The 22,200-nt window shown below is 39.9% G+C and overlaps 1 protein-coding gene across 1 annotated transcript in view; it reads right to left on the bottom strand.

The window, feature by feature from the left end:
* COL28A1 (collagen type XXVIII alpha 1 chain) overlaps nucleotides 1-22,200 on the bottom strand; it is a 151,767-nt gene that overhangs the window by 2,675 nt on the left and 126,892 nt on the right. The window contains exons 32-35 of the mRNA XM_036247179.1: nucleotides 18,873-18,909; nucleotides 16,774-17,322; nucleotides 14,664-14,821; nucleotides 234-363 (exon numbers count right to left, since the gene is read on the bottom strand). Coding sequence (XP_036103072.1) covers nucleotides 234-363; nucleotides 14,664-14,821; nucleotides 16,774-17,322; nucleotides 18,873-18,909 — 874 coding nt within the window. The remainder of the gene's footprint in view (nucleotides 1-233; nucleotides 364-14,663; nucleotides 14,822-16,773; nucleotides 17,323-18,872; nucleotides 18,910-22,200) is intronic.

Genomic DNA, 22,200 nt, shown 5'->3' with positions numbered 1-22,200 from the left:
ACTTGTTCTACAGCCAGACAGTTTTCTAACTCTCATATAATAAAACGAAAATGATCTTTTGTCCCCCTATTTACAATCACAATATGTTCTCTCCAAATGAGACTGTAGAGATCACGTGCTCTGTGCCCTCACATAGCAGATGCAGCAGCTGACTGGCAGGTATCTCTTACTTTTGTGCCCCAACTTTTCCCACTGCAAGTTCAAACTGGGGCTTGGAGTTCTGGTTTCCAGACCCTCCTCAGAGGGGTTGAGCAGTGGCTCCTGGGTGGTCACAGCCTCAAATGAAGGAGTGGTGGCCAGGTTGTCATCCCGAGTAGGCTCTGAAGGCTCATTCTCTTTGTCCTGGGCTCTGGGGATACTGACCTGCACAGAAAGTTCACATTTTTGTTTCTAGTGAAATCAAGTCAAAAAAACAAGTTTGCTTTGGGGAACATTTAAGGAAAAGTTCAGCATGCTGCTTCTCCCCAACTCTCCAATGTTAGTTCTTTTCAGTAAAAAGCTCAAGAAACAACGCCCCTCTTCTATGTCACACATCCCTGAATACCCAAAGCATGAACTTTCCTACCACGCTGTGTGGGTGTACGTGTGTAAGTACACACACACACGTACACACTCACACTCCCCATGCACAGATGCTTTTGTGCTGAGCCTTCCAGAGAGACCCACGTGTAGGGCATGAAAATGTGCAGTTGGGAGGAATCTATCTTAACTCTTAGTCACTGGTGTGAGGAGAGAAGATAACCACTAATTTCTTTGACCATTTTTTTTTTTCATGGTCTTTTCTCTTCATTTCCTAACATTAGAAAACTTAAAATTTATTCCAAAATTTCTACCCAAACTCAACCAGTTTTGATAATAGGAATTGGGGTGGCAAGGACATAATGCACTAAGATCAGAATAGCATTGACTTTTCATCTCCCCTATTATCCAGATCCCAGCAAATGTCAAATGCTCCATGGTGCTTAGCTGCTAAGAAGTTCCAAGAAATGTTTGTTAGCTAAGGAACAAAAATTATAATTTCAAAAGCAAATTTTATGGATTAAAATGTTTAATTTTTATCTACATTTATAGTATGTTACAAAACAAGGAGGAAAAGGTGTTTTGTTTAAAAAATTAAAAAAGTCATGTCAGTTATTCTTTTTTGTTTGTTTGTTCATCCTCACCCAAGGACATTTTTTATTTAATCTTCAGATAGAGTGGGAAGGAGAGAGAGGGGAAGATAGAGAGAGAAACATTGATGTGAGAGAGGCACATCTAGTGGTTGCCAGCCTGGGCCAAGGACAAACTGCAACCGACGTATGTGCCCTTAGCGGAAACCGAACCCAGGACTCTCCAGTCTGTGGGCCAATGCTCTAACCACTGAACAAAACCAGACAGGGCCATGTCAGTTATTAACTACAATTGCACGAGCTAGGTCAATCTTTTATGGGGCCAGTGAAGTTGTTCTTTTTTATTTCCCTTGGGCTCCAGCTACATGGAGTTGGATTTATTATTCATCTCAGTCCCGGGACAGCCTGGTCATTTATCCTTGCAAGGCCTTCTCTTGTTTATTTTTAAAATTTGTTTGCTTGTATTTTATTTGTTTAAATAGGCAAATCTACGTAAAAGTCATTTTTGATGTTATTATACCCTGTGGCTCCTGTCATCCTGTGACCAGAGCCAGCTGTCATCATTAGCTTCTCTCTGCCACCTAAGCTGTTCCACAGCCTGTGTTCTGTACGTGCCCGCACATGCACACACACACACACACACACACACACACACACACACACTGAGGGAAACGCTATTCAATTCTATTACTGGTGTATATATACAAGGTATCCAAAAAAATGTATACACAAAATCGTGTAATTATAAAGCCAGTGTTTATTAAAATACATTTTGTTTTCAAAATGTAATAGAATCTACACACTCCCCGTATACATTTTGGGGGGGCGCCCTGTATATTTACAATGATTCAAGTACTACCACATAAATCAAAGCAAATATTTCCTTTGGGACTGATCTGGTCATCAGCCCTATGCAATAGACCCTCAAGTCAAATATAGTAGAGGATTTTCACTAGCCCCAAAACACAACTTTTGGGTACAAATGGAGGTAAAACTGTGATTCACTTGGCGTTCCTATTTCTTTCAGAATGATCCGGTGTACATATGACAATTTGAATGATAACTATTGTTAAGATCATAGAACGAGGGAAAATTTTAAGGCTAGAGGAAAACTTTCTCAGCACTTTATTTTCTAAGGGGGGATTTAAAACTCTAAATGAGAGAAACTTGCTCCAAATTATTGGTAAGCTAGTGGCAAAACGTAAGAAATGCCCGTTTCAGGAAAGAAATGCCGTTGGGTTTTTTTGTCTTGTTTTTGCTTGCACATATTTCATTTTAAACATTAATTAATTAAAGGAGAAGGTTGCCTGAGGAGTAGTTTATCAAACATAAACAAGTCACTGGACATTAGACCACACCTCAGATATCTAAGTACTATCTGTCAGGTGAGAATGTTCCTTTGAAGTGTACAGGGCACCATGGTTTTCTGAAAGGAATTAAGCCTTTAAATCATTACCATATTCAAGTCGAAGGTCTCCTGAGCTCTTCTTCACCCCTATACTTTTAGGGGTGTGTACTTCCTTTCTCAATCACATCATCATTTGGGAATTTTGGCCACAAGAACATTACACCTCAGGTTCTTAGAACCAGTAAAATTAATTTACTTTTCATATATGAGAATAATTTTATATTTTTGGCTCCATGAGATTCAGGTTATTTAAACAATTACATAATTGTTATGGTTTGCCATTTTTATAGTTTTCTTATTACAAAAGTAAACATGTTCATGGAAAGGATTTCAGAAAATCTAAACAAGCAACAGGAAGAAAAGAGAAATCACAAGTGATTGATTCCACCTCCCAGAAATAATTGTTGTTGATATTCGGGTGTATTTTCACCTAGTTTTTTTCTATGTGCATATATATATACATTTACACCCACACACACCCACACACACACACATACACACATTTTGTTTGATTTCTTATGTTTTTATAAATTAATTAATTTGTTTATTTTGTTACAGATGTCCCTCTTTTTCCCCCATTGATACCCTCCTCCCTATTCCCCTCCCACCTTCACAGTATTGTTGTCTGTGTCCATTAACTGTGCATATATGCATATAAGTTCCTTAGTTTATTTCTTCCCTCCCTTCCACCCATCCTCCCTCTGAGGTTTGTCAGACTGTTCCCTACTGCCATGTCTCTGGGTCTATTTTGTTCATCAGTTTATTTTGTTCATTATACTCCACAAATAAGTGAGATCATGCAATATTGGTCTTTCTCTGATTGGCTTATTTCACTTAGCATAATACTCTCCAGGTCCCTCCACATCATCTCAAAGGGTAAGAGATCTTTCTTTCTTACAGCTGCATAGTACTCCATTGTGTACATGTACCACAGCTTTTTTATCCACTCATCTATTGATGGAGACTTGGGCTCTTTCCAGATCTTAGCAATTGTAATTAGTGCTGCTATGAACATAGGGGTGCATATATTCTTTCTGATTGGTGTGTCAGGCTTCTTAGGATATATTCCTAGAAGTGGAATCACTAGGCCAAATGGCAATTCCATTCTTAATTTTTTTAGGAAACTGCATATTGTTTTCCATAGTGGCTGCACCAGTCTGCATTCCCACTAGCAGTGTGCTGGAGTCCTGTTTTCTCCACACTCTTGCCAGCACTTGTTGTTTGATGATGGCAGCCATTTTGACAGGTGCGAAGTGATACCTCCGTGCTTCTCTCTGATGATTAGTGACATTGAGCATTTTTTCACATATCTCCTGGTCATTTGTGTACCCTGTTTGGAGAGGTGTCTATTCAGGTCCTCTGCCCATTTTTCAATTGGATTTTTTGTCTTCCTTTTGTTGAGTTGTATGAGCACTCTATATATTTGGAAATTAACCCCTTATCTGATGTATCATTGGCAATTATGTTCTCCCATATAGTGGGTTCCCTTTTCATTTTGATGCTGGTTTCTTTTGTTGTACAGAAGCTTTTTAGTTTGATGTAGTCCCATTTTTTAAATTTTTTTCCTTTGTTTCTCTTGCCCTAAGTTATGTATCAGTGAAAATTCTGCTATGTGTGATGTCTGAGATTTTGCTGCCTGCATTTTCTTCTAGGATATTTATGGTTTTACAAGTGACATTTAAGTTTTTTTTCATCTATTTTGAGTTTATTGTTGTGTATGGTGTAAGTTTATGGTCTAGTTTCATTTTTTTGCATGTAGCTGTCTAATCTTCTCAACAGCATTTATTGAAGAGGCTGTTTTTACTCCATTGTATGCTCTTGCCACCTTTTTCAAATATTAATTGAAAATAATGTCTTGGGTCACTTTCGGGGTTCTCTGTTCTGTTCCATTGATCTATCTGCCTGTTTTTGTGCCAGTACCAGGCTGTGTTTTTTTTGTTTTGTTTTGTTTTTTTAAAAAAAATTAATTAATTAATTAATTTATTTTCTTTAGTGATTTTTTTAGAGAGAGAGAGGAAGGGAGACGGAGAGAAAGATAGAACATCAATTGGCTGCCTCCTACATGGCCCCCACTGGGGATTCAGCCCATAACCTGGGCATGTGCCCTGACTGGGAATCAAACTGGAAAACCTCCCCGTGCATGGGTCAATGCTTAACCACTGAGCCACACCAGCCTGGCCAGGCTGTTTTGATTTTGTAGTATAACCTGATATCTGGAATTGTGATCCCTCCAACTTTTTTCTTTTCAAGATTGTTGTGGTTATTCAGGGTCTTTTTTGGTTCCATATAAACTTTTGGAGTGTTTGTTCTAGTTCTGTGAAATATGTCATTGGTATTTTGATGGGGATTGCATTGAATCTATAGATTGCTTTGGGTAGTATGGACATTTTAATGATGTTAATTCTTCCAGTCCATGAACAAGGTATATGCTTCCACTTTTTTATATCTTCCTCTATTTTTTTTTTTTTTTTTAATGTCCTGTAGTTTTCTGTGAACAGGTCCTTTACTTCTTTGGTTAAGTTTATTCCTAGGAATCTTGATTTTTTTTTTGTTGCAATGGTAAATAGGATTTTTTTTGTTTGTTTGTTTGTTTTGTTTTTTTTCAGTTCTTTTTCTGTGTGTTCATTATTGGTATATAAAAATGCCAGTGATTTCTGGATGTTGATTTTGTATCTTTCTACTTTGCCAAATTCATTTAGCCTTGCATCCCTGGGATAAATTTCACTTGGTCATGGTCTATATATTTTTTAAATATATTGCTGTTTCTTATGTTTTTAAAAATTTAATATATCCTGCTTCCATGTGTTTTACTGTGACTCTATGTGCCATTTTAAATATAAAAATATATATAACTATAATGGCCTTTTAAAAACATTTAGCTTGCTTTTATTCTGTTAGAAAGCACATGGATGATTGATGGTTAAAGAACACACATATTTGAGCTTCTGAGACAAAGTCCTCTTCTGAAAAGTTTTACCAACTCTCACTCTCACTTCTGAGTGTCTTTTCTTCAACTATATTAGATATTATGGTTGAAAAAAATAGACAATTACCAATTTTGATAGGTAAAAAATTCTTCAACTGATACATGACACTGCCATAATCTGTCTCCTCCACACTTTTATGATTTTATAAGCTCACCCTCCACCACTCTTCTTTCATTCCTTCCTCTTCTTCCTTCTGCATCAGGCTCAAAAGGAACCCTCCCAGCAAGAACCCCATCTGCAGAACCGTTCCCAGTGACAGAGTCAGCACTAACATTCCTCTTCCAGATGGTGCATAGTGCTTCTAATGCTTCTATACTTGGCCCTGATCGCATGGAAGTTAACCTTTAATTCTGAACTGTCTTGCATCATTTCCTGTTTCATATATATAAATATCACTTTCCTGATAAGAGAAATTAAACCTTGCCACATTTTTTCCATTTCCTTTTTCCTTCATTTCTTTTCTCCTTCTTCTTCTTCTTTTTTTTTTTTTTTTTTTTTTTAAGTCTTTATAGCATAGATCAGCAAATAGTGGCCCCTGGATAAATTCAGAATGGAGAAGGGAGAGAGAGAGAGGGGAAAAAAGAGAGAGAGAGAGAGAGGCAGAGGGAAAGTCAAAGATTCAGGGTTAATTATTTCATTCTTCTAGGCTTTAATATCATCATTTTAAAGTAAGAAAAGCTTAGACCCTAACATAACTTTCAGTTCTAAAAGTGGGGTTTAGGCAGCCCCAAACTTTACTGGTAAAATACACATCAAATTAATGGTAGTGGTTCCCTCCAGAGAGAAGAGGAGGAGAAAGAGACTCCCAAAGAAAACAAGCAAGGACTTTAACTTTATTTGAAGCAAGAGTGAGCGAACAAGTGGAAACCACAGTTCCCTCTGCATAGTGGAGACTCCGAGGTTTGTTACAGATATTCTCTGTTCTTTTTATAAATCTGAAGCCTAAAAACAAAAGCCTGCCTACCAGCTCCACACATTTCTACTCCCACGAATACTGGCTTGCCTTCTGGGAGACAAATGGTCCCAGCTTTAAGCAGGGTCTGGGCACAGGAAAAAGACACAGAAGAGGAGAACAGGGACATGTGAAGGGCCAACACCTGGGGTCCAGGGCTGCTCCATGCGGCCGCACAAGCAGATGTGTTGTCATCAGTCCTTTTCAGTCTTAGGACAGATCTTTAAGGCAAGGAAAACAGATTCTGAGCAGCATCCTAGGAATATGAACATATAACCTAAAGGAGAATCACTAATAATTCCAAAAGGCCATCTGGTTTCTGATTCCCAAATATTTCCCTCGTAATTCATGACACAGAATTTTGCATTTATTACAGACAAGCTCTTGGAATCTGAGCTCACGTCTTCTCTGCATTGAGATCATCTGCATTAGCCCACATGTCTGTCCTAGCTTTCCCAGCAGCGCTGGTCCAAGTTTCTCCCATGGCTGTGGGGATGCTGTTCCTGCCAGCTGGCTCGGCAGCCAGTGCCTTCAAGGTGTCTGGCTTCTCCAGCTTCTGACCTTGATTGACTCTTCCCAGGTGATAACAGTGTTTTTGCCAGGACTCTCAGCACTTAAGTAGCACTTAAATTGAATGCTCTTTATTTGCATTTAAGGTTGTTGAGGACTGTCAGGGACACCTTGAGTTGGGCTGCAGCTTTCCTAAGGGGTAAATGGTAGTATTTTATTTTTAAATCCTCTAACTACATTAATATAATGCCCAGTAAATGTTTCTGGCATTGCCCAGTACATGCTTTTTACTGTTCTAAGCATATACTTTTACAAAAGGAAGAATATTCTGGTAAAATCTCTTATTTTACAAGTGAGGAAACGGAAACTTTGAGAAATAGGTGATTCACCCAAGGTTGGGCAGCTGTCAGATTTCACTTCTAAGGCATCATTCACTTGTGAGACACACTATACATTTTAAAAGCCTTAAAAAAAAAAAAAAAAAAAGACCACAACACACTAACTAGATGCATCTCAATCTCTGAAATAACAAAATAGAAAAAATATAAACTTTGGAGCCAAGGAAATAAGTATTTAGCTTCAGCATTGAGAATAGCTTGTTTCTTGACTTCCAGGTCTGGGATATTTCTCCTAGATCAGTGTATAACATTTTTTTTCTCCTCCATAGGATAGGAGCATCTTATATTCTAAGAGTAATAAGTCTATTGTTAGCAATATAGGATATTTACACAACAATTTCACCTAGTCATGCTAAGAATTAGTCGTTAAGCAGGATTTTATAAAAAAGAATTGGAGGTATTTTTTTTTCTTACTACCACAATGAGTACAATGAGTGTAAATTTTATTTTATAAAAAATAAATTAGAATATTGACCAATATAACCACATCTGTATATGTGGCTTGGTCAAAGCCATTTATAAATAATCAAGTCTAATTTCAGGAAATCAACTCAATTATCCTGTCAGTGGAGAAAGTAAGCTAACAGTAGGCTCAGTCCCTAGTGTTTTGGAAGTTTGAAAACTCCATGTCTTTTGAAAGGATTGGGTATGGCCTTTGAATAGGCTACTTTGTTTAATAGTGAGTATAATAGTGAATGAGCAACTTATAACATTAGGAGAAAATACTGTTATTTTTCCTAATCTACTGTCATGGAGGCTTAGTACCAAGTTAAAAGATATGCATGTCATTATAGACTTTTAAGAAAATTCAGCCCAAATGGAATTATATATAAGAAAAGTAATTCAATGTTATTTTGATGAGTGAAAAATAAATAAATAAAATTCTACTGTCAACAAGTAATGGATAAACTGAGTAGAATATAGAAAAGAGAGACGGGACCAGTGTTTTGAAGCCATATTATTAATATAGACAAGAAGTGATGAGACAGTAGAGCTGTGGATGAGGAGAAAGGAGTTGACAGAGGGGACAGAGGAATGATCAGAGGGGACAGAGGGCTAGCAAAGAAGACAACATACAAGAGTGGAATATGAAGCCAGAACAGAGCTACGGATGTAGCCCAGGTTTCTTGTTGGGTGCCTGGCTGGTTGGTGGGACTGTCCCCCTCGGAAGGAAATCTGGAGGAGCAGCACTGTGAACATGTCCCATGTTGAATGCTGGGGGGAATAAGGTGTATACAGACCATCAGAAATGTCCAAGTGCGGCCCAGGAGAAAGGTCTGGATTGGGAAGGCAGGTTTGAGAGTTGTTAGCTTTGGAACTGAGAAAGAGAATGTGGAACAAGAAGAGAAGCCAGCTAAGGATAGACCTCAGAAAACTTCCGAGTTTAATATTTAAGGGGAAAAGAAAGAAAGGGAAACCCCAAAAGCAATGAAGGGAGAATGCTCAGAAGGGTGAGAGGTGAACAAGGGAGAGAGAACCCTCAAAATCAAAGAAATGAAGGGCATGGCGTTATTTATGTGAAAGAGAAAAGAAGAAGGTGGCAATAGGATTTGGCAGTTAGGTTGTTGGTGGCCTTTCCAGCAGTTTCAGTGCCATGTTGGAGGCAGCCCTGATTTTAGAGGGCATCCCACAGGGGTAGAGTGAAGTTGAAAATGAGAGAGAGAGAGAGAGAGAGAGAGAGAGAGAGAGAGAGAGAAACAATGACAGCAAAGACTGGCCTATGAAATAATTTCATTATAAAAAGAGATGGGATAGTAGAAAGAGGGACGTGTGAATGGAGAATTTTTTTTACAGGGAAGTCTGAAGTCTATCTACTGATTTATAAACTCCATGTCTTTTGACATGGGTGGGAATCAGAAATAGTGGCAGGAATGAGCACCACAAAGGAGCACCACAATGAAGCGAGGTCCTGTCCTTGGAAGAGAAGGGAATGGACCTCAGAGCAAAGGTAGGGACTAAACGCTGTGCCATCAGAGTTGAGGACAGAGTCATAGTCAGGTGTTAGGATGAAGGACCAAATCTAATTCTAATTATCAAGTCAGAACCTGCCCAGGGCTCCAGCTCTTGAAAAAAACTGCCAGTGGAGCCCTACAATCGAAAATGGCCTTCTTTAGATGGATCTCAAAATGGAGGAAGATGTCCAGCTGGTGTGGCTCAGTGGCTGAGCATTGACCCATGCACCAAGAGGTTGCCAGTTCGATTCCCGGTCAGGACACATGCCCAGGTTGTGGGCCTGATCCCTAGTGGGGGGGCAGGAGGCGGCCAATTGATGTCCTCTCTCATTGATGTTTCTCTCTGTCTCTCCCTCTCACTTCATCTCTCTCTAAAATCAATAAAGGGGGAAAAAAAACAAAATGGAAGAATTAGGGAGAGCAGTGGGGAAAGGAGAGTAAGAGATGGGAGAAACAGCAAGGGTGACAATTGAGGTGGACATCTTTGAGCAATTTGTGTGGTAATGACAAGAGAAGAGAAATGAGGCAATTGGAGCCGGGACCAGGGATAAAGTTTCACTAAAAAAAAAAGAGAATGGACAAGAGAGGGTGGGACAGCCAGCAAAGCCAGCCCACTGTGTTAGTTTTCTGTAATTCACATTGATATAGAATATCCCTTGCTCCATGGAAATGCAGAGCCTGTGTCCTAGACTTAGGGCTAGCTCTGAACTATGTTTCAGGATGGCACTAGGGGGAAAGTGGAGACTCACAGTTCCTCCTTTTCTTTTCCTCCACCACACCTTTCCACCTGGTGCAGGAGCTACCCAGAAGGCCTCTCCCTGCACTTGCTTGGTTACCTCCATCACTGGCTTGCTGTGGAATCACCCTGCATAGGAATCCTGCAGCCTCTTTCTACAGAGGAAGACATCTCTGCTGCTAGTTAAGCCATTTCAACCAGGGAACAATTTTTTTGTAATAAAAAAAATATGCTTTATGGAAAGGGTAGACAGGGCTTCTTCCTTTCTAGTCTTTCGGGGGATGGGGTGGGAAATCGGGAACATTTTTACAAGAGACCAGCTCCAGTGAATAAACACCCTGTGCATTGACACTAATGTTTTGTCCTTTTTATTGATGTATAATTGTCATAAAATATCATATTTGCACCTAGTTTCAGGTGTACATCATAGTGATTCAATATTTATATATCTTACAAAATGATCTTCACAGGTTGAGTATTGACCCATGGACCAAGAGGTCAGCTTTTCGATTCCCCGTCAGGGTACATGCCTGAGTTGCAGGCTCAATCCCTAGTAGGGGTGTGCAGGAGGCAGCTTATCAATGTTGCTCTCTCACCAATGTTGCTCTCTCATCAATGTTTCCATCTTTCTCTCTCTCTCCCTTCCTCACTGTCTAAAAATCAATAAAAACATATTTTTTAAAATGATCCCCACAATAAGTCTAGTTACCAACTGTCATCATTCAAAGTTATTACAATATTATTGACTATATTCCCTATGCTATATATTACATCCCCATGACTTATTTTTCTTATACCTGGAATTCTGTAGCTTTTTTTTTTAGTGGAGGAAGTTTGTATCTCTTAATTCCCTTAATCTATTTTGCCTACCCCCAAACCCCTCCCAAACAAACCACCAGTTTGTTTCCTATCTCTATAAGTCTGTTTCTGTTTTGTTTGTTCATTTGTTTTGTTTTTAGATTCCACATAGAAGTGAAATCACATGGCATCTATCTTTCTCTGACATCTCACTTAGCATAACACCTTCTAGGTCCATCCATGTTGTTGCAAATGGCAAGATTTCATTCTTTTTATGGCTGAGTAAATATTCCATTGTATATATGTAACACATCTTTATTCACTTATCTATCCATGGACACATAGGTTGTTTCCATATCTTGTGTATTGTATCTCTTCTAATTAGTGTTTTTGTTTCCTTTGGATTAATACCCCAAAGTGGAATTGTTAGATTGTATGGTTGTCTATTTTAATTTTTTGAGGTACCTCCATACTGTTTCCATAGTGGCTGCACCATTTTACATTCCTACCTATAGTGTATGAGGGTTCCTTTTTCCACACCTCCTCACCAACCCTTGTCATTTTTTATCTTTTTAATAATAGCCATCTGGCAGGTGTGAGGTGATATCTCATGTGGTTTTGATTTGCAATTCTCTGATGATTGGTGATGTTGAGCATCTTTTCCTGCGCCTGTTGGCCATCTGTATGTCATCTTTGGAAAAACATCTATTCAAGTCCTTTGTCCATTTTTCAATCAGATTATTTGTTTGTTTTTCATATAGCATTGTTTCCATCACTGGTTTTCTGTGGAATCACTCTACATTTTTATATATTTTATATACTAATCCTTTATCAGATGTACAATTTGCAAATATCTTCTCCCATTCTGTAGGTTGCTTTTTCATCTTCTTGATGGGTTCCTCTGCTGTACAAAAGTTTTTTAGTTTGACATAAATTCCATTTGCTTATTTTTTGTTGTTGTTGTTGCCCTTGTATTAGGAGACTGATCCAAAAAAATATTGCTAAGACCAATGTCAACTCTTCAAGTCTTTAATTGATTGTGAATTTATTTCTGTATATGGTATAAGACAGTTGTCTTGTTTCATTCTTCTGCATGTAGCTGTCAAGTTTTCCCAGCATCACTATTGAAGAAATAATCTTTTTCCAATTGTATATTCTTGCCTCCTTTTTCATAGATTAATTAATGATATATGCATATGTTTGTTTTGGGGCTCTCTATTCTATTCCATTGATCTGTTTGTCTGTTTTTATGCCAGTACCATACTGTTTTGATTACTATGGCTCTGTAGTATAGTTTAAAACCAGGGAGCATGATAATGCCAGTTTTTTGTTGTTGTTGTTATTTTTTCTCAAGACTGTGTTGGCCATTCAGGGTCTTTTGTAATTCCATACAAATTTTAGGATTCTTTATTCTAGTTCTGTGAAAAACACCATTGGTATTTTTATGAAGATTGCATGTAATCTGTAGATTGCTTTGGGTAGTATGGACATTTAAACAATAATCTTCTAACCCAGGAATATTCCATTTATTAGTGTCATCTTTGATTTCTTTCATCAATGTTGACATTTACTTTACTAATGTATTTAGAATGACAAAGGGTGATTTCATACAGGAAATTATAAGCTTATTTGCTTAATGAACCATTGGTGGTCATAATCAGTTGGTCTGATTAAGTAATATTTACTTGATTTTATTTCCCCACTCCCATTTATATCCTGGAAATTTTAACCCAACTGGCCAAACCCAGAAAGAATAAAGGTACATGAAGTACCAACATTATTAGTCCCATAAAAAAATAAGGATTTTTTTGTATACAGTATTTTATAAAACAGTATAATGTATGCCTTCCATTGAAGAAAATCTTTAGATTTATTTTTTTAGTCCAACAGTTGGAATAGCATTCATTTGGTCAATGGTATTTATTGAGCATCTATTGTATGTAAGATGAGATACAATTTTAGGCTGTGATCGGGACACAAAGTTTAAACACAGATTGTGCCCTCAAGAAATTTAAATCCATTAGGAGAGTTAAGGTGCATATATAAGTAATTATTAACAATGTCAAACTGGCCCTGGCCAGTTTTTCTCAGTGGTTAGAGCATTGGCCCTCCAAAGAGTCTTGGGTTCGATTCCAGTCAAGGGCACATACCTTGGTTGTGGTTCTGTCCCCAGCCCTGCTCGGGTTGTGCAGGAGGCAACCAATCAGGGTTGTGCAGGAGGCAACCAATCAGTATGTCTCTCTCACATCAATGTCTCTCTCTCCCCCCCCGCCCCCACTCTATTTGAAGATAAATGGAAAAATATCATAGGCTGAGGATTAAAAAACACAAAACAATGTAAACTGTGATAAATTCCAAAAGAAGTATAAGTTATCCTGAGATCTCAGGAGGGAGCCAGAGTAGACTGGATGGACACGTTTCACTTCCCAGGACTTCCCAGAAAGAGCAGCAGAGCAGGTGTGGCTGAAGTGCTATGAATGTAGTCGAACCTGAGAAATCCTTCTGCTGTCTTTATTCCCAAGACAGAGTTGAGTAATTGCAACAGAGATCAAATGGCCTGCAAAACCAAAAATATTTCCCATATGGCCTTTTACAGAAAGAGTTTGCTGACCCCTGGTATAAACCATGTGGTAGAAATGTATGTGCTAATTTCAACCAACAATCCAGTGGCAGTCTGTTGCCCTAACTGAAATGACCCATCTCAGAGATGGTTAGTATTTAATCAAATAGAAATATATTAGAGGACTTTCTGCCCTTTTTTGAACAGTGTCTAAAAATCTAGTGAGTCCTATAGTTTGTCCCCTTAGGAATGGCTTCCTAGTTCTGATTCCTGAATGGTCCTGGGTCCACTTACTGTTGTGGAGATTTCTCAAGGCCTTAGTCCAACTAGACAGCTGAATCCTAATGCTAGAATATTGTGGCACTTACTCATAACGAATCTTTCATGTCCATGAAGCCTTCAGAAAGGGGCAGGACAGGGACTTCACTGAGCTCACAGAACAGGGTCATGACAGCTATGTGCCTGCTTGCTAGAAGGTGTCCACGTGTGTAGCAAAGGTGAGTCTCGACCTGCTTTGTTGTAATTTGGTGGGTAAGTGACTACAACACCCACTGACCAGTAATTACGGAGACTCTCCAATTTTGACCTAAAAGAATCTAATAATTGCTCATAACCTGATCAGCTGAGGTCAGTGCCCAGAAGTGGGCTATGAGGACGGTCACATTTGTCTCGGTACATTCAGAAGGTGGTTCTTTCTGCTGATCTGAAACAGAGCATCCACCTTGCACTGTGTGCATGCACAGCCTCCCTCCCAGTCCCTACTCTGAGCATGGGAGGGGGCAGCTAAATGAGCAGGAGTGCGGCTTGGATTGAGGCCTAGTGGCAGGTTGAACATTGTGCACTTTGAAGAAACTTGAGAGGGTGCACAATGGGCAGTGGGCACAGAGAGATGAGTAAGAACTGTGACCTGGTATGAAAGGATCTACAGAGCACAGCAAGTGAGTGATTCAAATAGTATAGTGTTAATCGGTGGTGGTGGAGGGTGTCTAATATAAAAATGTTATTTGCAACATTTAATAAACAATCACTCATAAAATATAGAAATATTTGAAAATCTCATATTCATGCTCACAAGCCCCAGAGCTATCTCAGAACTAGAAATCTGGGGACCAAGTGCTAATATTTAGAGCCAAGGACCTAAAAATACACGTACCTCAGCTCATTCTTGGCAGTGCAAAGCAAGATGCTCTTTGATGTCAAACAGAGAGAACACACAATGTGAATTTCGCAAATGAAGCAGGACAGTTACTTACTGACTCAGAAATGTCTTCCTGGGGCTCTGGGGTGGAAACGCTGAGTTCTCCCCCTGCCGCCCCAGATCCAGGTTGAAGTGGCGACGAACCCAAAACTTGAATGAGGTAGGAATCGAAATCCTCACAATGTTTTTTAAACAATCTTTGCTTCAGGGTGTCTTTTAAAAGAGAGGTAGAGAAGGGTCATTGTAGGAGAAACAAAGCGTTACTCAAAATGCGTTGAAAGAGATCTGCACTCTCCTTAAAATAGGGAATTTCTTATCACTTGAAGTCAACTGTGAAGTGAACCAAGTTTTAAAGCATTTTTACATCATCCATCAGAGGCCATCTAAACTAATTTCATTACATTAAATAAGAAACGAGGGCTAAACAAGCAAAAGAATGACTTAAATGCTGGCTTATCTAAAGCACCAGTTAACTGTGAACTACTCTGTGGAAGGGGCACGTCTCACCCTTAATAAATTCAATAGGTGGTTTTACGGGTAGCAAAAAGGCCAGCCAACCCCAAAATATATCCCTCTCTGGCTGGAACAAATTTACTAACTCCTTTGGTTTCGAGGCTAAAGCTCCTCAGTTATTAACATATAACTTGTCTCTGCAGTGTGTAATACTCTGGTCGTTCTAACACATTAACAGCCCAGTGAGACTGAATATATCAGACAAACCCACTAGTCACCCAGCCGGGTGTTAAGGATATAGGAGCCCAGGTTGGAAAGGTTTGAAGAAAAGGGAAGCTGGAATGTGGGGAGGTTCTGAGTATGGTGTGCTAGCGTTGGGGCCGGCCGTGCTGGTACCCCGAGTGGGTCGGGAGCAGCACGAGGCCAGGCCCCACTCCGAGGGTGTGGATAAGGGAGAAGGGTACCAACTTGAAGCATACATTTTACTTCCTTCACAATCTTGCCAGGTGTGGGCCCTGCCAGAAGGAATGATCAGTTTCTGAAGAGTTGGATCATGTTTCATTGTAAAGCAATACTGACCATACTGACCATATATCAACCATAGTGTCTTAGAATGCCTCATTACGAAACATCGATTTGTTCATTAAATTCCACATATGAGTGAAATCATAGGGAACTTGACTTTCTCTGACTGGCTTATTTTGCTTAGCATACTACTCTCCAGGTCCCTCCTTGCTGTCTCAAAGGGTAAAATGTTCTTCCTTTTTATGGCAGAGTAGTATTCCATTGTGTCAATGGACCACAGCTTTTTTATCCACTCATCAACCAATGGGCACTTGGACTGCTTCCAAATCTAAGCTATTGTAAATAATGCTGCATGAACATAGGGGTGCATATGTTCTTTCAAATTAGTGTTTCAGGTAGGTGGACAACTCTGGTAGGATGGGGGTGGTGTTGGGGGGTGGAGGGATTGAGCAAAAAAGAATAAAAAAGAACTCATGAACATGGGCAACAGAGTGGTGATTGTGGGATGGGGTGGAGGTGAAAGAGGGCATAGAGGGGATAAATGATGGAAAAAATTTTTTTAATGTAAACATATGAAAAATAAAAGAAACATCAGTTCATGTGACAGGGTAAAGGAGCACAGGGAAACATAGCACATGGGCATTGACTGTATGATGAATATTCAGAATGGTGCTCTGTAAGATAAGCTCCTGACATGGGCTTGCTTACTTGTTGTCTGTTTTCACCAGGACAGAGAAGAACAGTCTCAGTTACTTGTGACTCTCATCTCTTTATATTATCATAATATTTTTTTCATTTATTATGCACGTCTTAATTCATTTTGATTCTATGGTCCCTTTTTGCCTTACTGCTGGCTTGCTCCATCTCTTATTCAGGTTAGGTAACTTTCTGAACATTCATCCTAGCAATACCCCTACGTTCTCTTTCTTTTCATCTATGTCCTTTGACCAGAGACACCCCGGTTTACTCCAAGACCAACTCAGCACTTGTTAAGAAGAAATAAAGACAAGGAATTATACTCTCGAAGCAGGATGATACTAAATGTTTCTACCTTCTGGAGTTTATGTGTTACAATTGAATATTTGCATAGACCTCATTAGCCTTCCAATTTCCATTTTTGCTCAGGATAACCCAGTGATGTGGTATTTGGAAGAACAACATGCTTTCCCCCTGGAGCTGAGTCTTACCTTGCAAGGTCATGAAGTCATCAAATTGATAAACGTGCTCACTGTCAGTAGCAATCAGATTCATTTCTTTGTGGAACATTTCAAAGTTGGGGTCATTTTTCTTCACCACCCCAATCACAAATATTTCCACATTGGTGTCCCTGGCATTCTTGACCACCTCTGTCAGATTCTTTTCATCTCGGGTATCTGTCTGCCCATCAGTGATGACCAAGGCCACTTTCTTCACACCTGGCCTTGCAGCCTCAAACATGTGGGTGGCTGCGTGGAGTGCAGTGGCTGTGTAGGTGCCTTCCCCCAGATACTGCATGTTGTCCACAGCCAGCTTGAAGTCGTCCTTGCTGGAGAACTGCGTCAGGCGAGCCACCTGCTCCACCTCATGGCTGTAGTTGATGATGCCTATGCGGGCCGTGGCGAGGTCCAGAGCAACCTGGTCAGTCAGAGTCTTCACGAAATCTTTGATGATCTGGAAGTTGTCGGGCCCCACGCTTTCTGAGCTGTCAATCACAAACAGCAGCTCTAGAGGAGTCTCTTTACATTTGGGTCCACAGCCTAAAAGATGAATGTGGAAACAGAGACGCTGCAGGAATGAAACTCAAAACATCACTGATTAATAGCAGATTGGTGGGGGAGGGGAGAGGCTGGCACAGATAAACCTGAGACCTGGATTAGGACCTTCCTTTCCTGTGACTGTGAACACAGCTGATTACTGTGTCCCTTCTTTCTGGTTTCTATACCTGACTCTTAAAAAATAATAATTTATTTAAAAAACAACAACATTGTAGATGGTAAAATAATAAGCACTTTGTGCCAATTTCTCAGATTAAAAACTAAAATGTTTTTGAGAGTCAGCATCCCCTGATAACATTCAGCTCCCTCTCCCTAAGAGATAACCACTATCCTAAATTTGTCATTCCACCATTTGTATTTCATCTGAATCTGAAAGCTAGTATTTCAGTCTTCAACCACATCCCTAAATGAAAATAGAGATTTGCTCATTGGCATAGCCAATAGGTAAAGTAATGGGATGGAAATTTTAATTGTGGGGGAAGAATTAGTGCTTTTAACTGTACACAAGAATAAAGAACAGCTACTCTAGTTTATGTCCCCAGTCACCCAGCATGTCAGCTAGGGTGGCTCCCATGCTATCAATGAGGCCAACAGTCCATTCATGTCATACTATGAAACATTTTGAAGGTAATGAGAATGCTGGTCAATACACAATTTCTGTTGAGAGTTTACCATTCAAAGCAGTTGCCAGAGTCCCTGGGTAATAAGAATTATCAGGGGTCCATTGGCTTATCCATTCTGTTGCCCAACAACCCTCCCACAAAAAATCATGAGGAAAGTTGGCGCTATTTTTACAGAGCTTCCAGAATTCAGAAGTCATGTCTAAACTAGCCTGTCACCATACAGAGTCCCAGGTTGGTTCTCCAAGTCCAGAATTATCTATAGGGAACAACAATGACATCCCTGCCTCTGTCCTGTTTAAACACAGGAGGTTCTCTCATCTTTATTAGTCCATTACCCTCTTGCCTTTTGGCTAATCTCTTTTCTTTACTTCCTCTTTCTGGTAACTCTATGCTAAGTCTGACATATTGAGCCACAGGTGTAGAAGCATCTCGATACAGTCGTGAAGCAAGGGGACCTCCCGACTCTGTCCTCCAGCCTTTTGGGTGGAATGCCCTCTAGAAATCGTGCTCAAATCTCAATTCAGAAAGACTTCCTGCTTCAGGAACAACACAGACATGACAGTCACCAGCCAGGCTGGACTCAAATACCAGTTAGGTCCCTGTGGTCATAGTGTCTTTGTTGCTTTTTTCTTCCCAAGCTCAGGTAAATGTCACTGAATGTAAATGAGCACTGTGCTTAGGGAAGGCTGGCCGCCCACAGACTCTCTCTCAGCAGGGTATCTTCACACTGGGAGATGGTTTCCTTTTCCTAAACCAGGATGCCCACAGCCCCTCTCCCTGCTTCCTGTCACTTTCCCACTGACTTTTCAAATGAGCGTCAAACTTTCTCACGAGCGAGCGATATCACACGCACAGCTTCCTGACCCACAGAGAACATAGAGGGGCTGGTACTTGATAGTCACATCTTACCACATATTTCAAAAATGAGTTTGATGATTTCTTCTTTCTGGAGGAAAAAAGGGAATATGTATGAATTGTATGACCAGAATATTTTTTCTATTGTCATATAAGATATGTCTTGTTATATTCAGCACTGGGTCCTTTGACGTAATCCTTCCACTGCAGAAAGTAGATAAACAGCACAGAGGTTAAAAGGCGGCTATAATCTATCATAACTGAAATGTGTTGGAGTTGTGAAATGTAATAGCTCAGACTTTTGGAGTTCAAATCGTGGCTCCAGCCTTTATCAGCTGTATGACCTTGGGCACTAGGTGACTTAACAGTGTCTGTGGCTTAGGGCTGTGGATGAATTAAACAAGGTAACACACACAGAGTTCTTAGCAGGGGGTCTGGCCCCACCAAGTACTCGCCCACATCTGCGGTTTCACCTTCTGTGGCTTCAATTAGTTACCTGAGGTCAGCTGCAGTTTGACAATATTAAATGGAAAATCCCAGAAATAAACAAGTCATAAGTTTGGAATTGTGTGCTGTTCTGAGTAGCATGATGAAATCTCATGTGGTCCCACCCCATCCTGCCCAGGAAGTGACTCATCCCTGTGTCCTTGTATCCACATGCTCCCCTCACCCTGCCCCCAGTGGCCATTGGGTCACAGTTTTGCAAGCGCTTATGTTCAAGTAACCCTTATTTTACTTAACAATGGCCCCAAAACACAAGAGTAATGATGCTGCAAATTTGAATATGCCAAAGAGAAGCCATAAAATGCTTCCTTTAAGGGAAATGGTGAAGTTCTCTACCTAATAGGGAAAACATTCTATGTTGAGGTTGCTAAGATCTATGGTAAGAATGCATCTTCCATCTGTGAAATAAGATATTTTGATATTCCTGAGAGAGAGAAAGAAACCACATTCACATAACTTTTATTACAGTATATTGTTACAATTGCTGTATTTTATAATTCGTGTTTTTTTTTTTAATCCTCACCCAAGGATATTTTTTCCATTTATCTTTAGATAGAGTGGAAGGGAGGGAGGAAGGAAGAGATGGAGGGTGAGAGACAGAGAAAGAGAGAGAGAGAGAGACATCGATGTGAAATAGACACATCAACTAACTGGTTGCCTCCCGCATGACCAACCAGGGCCAGAGACCAACCACAATCGAAGTACACGCCCTTGGCCAGAATGGAACCTGCAACTCTTTGGTCCAAGGGCCAACGCTCTAACCACTGAGCAAACTGTCCAGGGCTTAGTATTAGTTTTATTGTTAACCTCTTACTATGCCTAATTTATAAATTGAACCATATCATAGGTATGCACGCATAGGAAAAAACATAGTACATATAGAGTACTATCTATGGTTTCAGGCATTCTCTGGGGATCTTGGGACATTCCCTGTGGATAAGAGAGGACCACTGATACCACCTACATGCTGTGAGCAATACGTATTCAGGTACATGATTTAACCCACATGTGCTGAGCAACCAAGAAAAGTACCAGGGACAAAAGAGAATATATTCTATGTTGTATTCCCTCCTCCTTCTCTGTACCACTCCCCAGTTTCGCCAGTCCCCTCTCCAGTATCCTAATACTCTCTCTTTGGCTCTTTCATGAACTGTCCCCATGGTCTGAATGCCCCTTCCTGGTCCCGCTGCCCCTCAGTCCCTCAGAAGGGCCCAGCAGGAGCTGGGTTCTAGATGTCAATCTGCCGATGCCCGGCCTGATAAGCACACTTACAAATACCGGGGACAAGTCTGGACAAGGCAGGACTCTACATCTGCCAAACTCAGGAAGCTGGCAGGGATGACTAACTAATAGATGAAAGAAATAGGAGCCCAGAAAATCTCATCAGGAAGGAACAATGGACCTCATCTAAGAAGATAAAATTAAACATTTGCAAACGTAAAGTTTTAAAGAAAAAAATCTATAATGACAGAATTGGGGTGAAGGTGACATTGCTGGTGACATGATTTAACAGGAGCATGTATGGGGAAGACTCAGGGCATTTTCATTTAATTCTTTTTTACTAAATTAAATAGAAGCCAATGATTCCAAGTGGCTATTTAAAAAGAATTTCCAATACAATTTCAATTGGATTATATAAAATGAGGAAGTCAACAGTTATCTTTTTTTTTTTAGGCCGTCTCGTGCTTTTTCACATTTACTGAGGCATTTAAGAACTCTGGGTCTAGAATAGGTCTAGAAAGGGAAAATGTATATACTTATATATTTATGTTTAATTTTTTTACACATGAATACTACAGACCAAGTTTTATAATTATAGTTTCATTTAACATTAGATCATAGTTAACTTCCCATAGTATTTGGTGTTCTGAAAAGCTTGATTACTGCCGTCCAATGCATGGCCATTTAAGGCTCCTGATGTGTGCTCCCAAGTGGCCCTGCAGAAAACTTGTCGTAATGACACCTCTAACAGAGGGTATAAGAAAACCTCTTTATTTCAGACACACAATACTGGGTATTATTTTTTTTATAATCTTTGGCATTTGATAGGGCCAAATATCTATTGTTTTAAGTTATACTCATTCAATTAGTAGTGAGGCTAAATTTTGTTTTATATGCATGTTTCCAAGTTGTCGTCGCTTGTGCACAGTCTTCGTATATCCTTTGTCCATTTTTCCTGTTAGAATGTTTGGCTTTTATTTACTTATAAGAATAATTTATGTATCAAGATTGCATTTTAATTATTTTCAATGTGTTTTTATGGGATAAACAGGTCTAAAATGCTTTAAGAAATCATGTATGTATGTCAATTTTTTTCTTGTATTTTGTGTTGTTGTTTTTTTTATCCTCACCCGAGGACACTTTTGCATTTATCTTTAGATAGAGTGGGAGGGAGGAAGAGAGAGAAACATCGATGCAAGAGAGACACATTGACTGGTTGCCACACACACGACCCCAACTGGAGTCGGGGACAAACTGAACTGAGGTACATACCCTTAGTGGGAACTGAACCCAGGACCCTGGTCCACAGGCCGACGCTCTAACCGCTGAACCAGACCGGCCAGGGCATATTTTGTGCTTTTAAGTGACCGGAATAGTTTCATTCCTTCCACTAAAATTGCTGAATAACTACTTTAGTTTAAAAATAAAAAGTGCGTGGACAGGGCTTCTCAACCTCTTTAAACCAGCATCCCCCCCACCCTGCCCCATTTGTGAAACATATTTTTTCTGTGTTTATAACTTTCATTTGATAAATAATTAGCCTTTTCAAACTGTACACCCCTCCTGCCTTTAATGGCTATCGCTTCCTGAGAGTTTGAAGACAGGAGAGAGAAGACCGAGGGCAGACACTGGGGAATGCTGACATTTAAGGGACGGG

This window comes from Molossus molossus, unplaced genomic scaffold (genome assembly GCF_014108415.1).
Source record: "Molossus molossus isolate mMolMol1 unplaced genomic scaffold, mMolMol1.p scaffold_m16_p_7, whole genome shotgun sequence".
Lineage (NCBI taxonomy): Eukaryota > Metazoa > Chordata > Mammalia > Chiroptera > Molossidae > Molossus > Molossus molossus.
The sequence above is the reverse complement of the archived record's forward strand: the minus strand, read 5'-3'. Positions and strand labels throughout refer to the sequence as shown.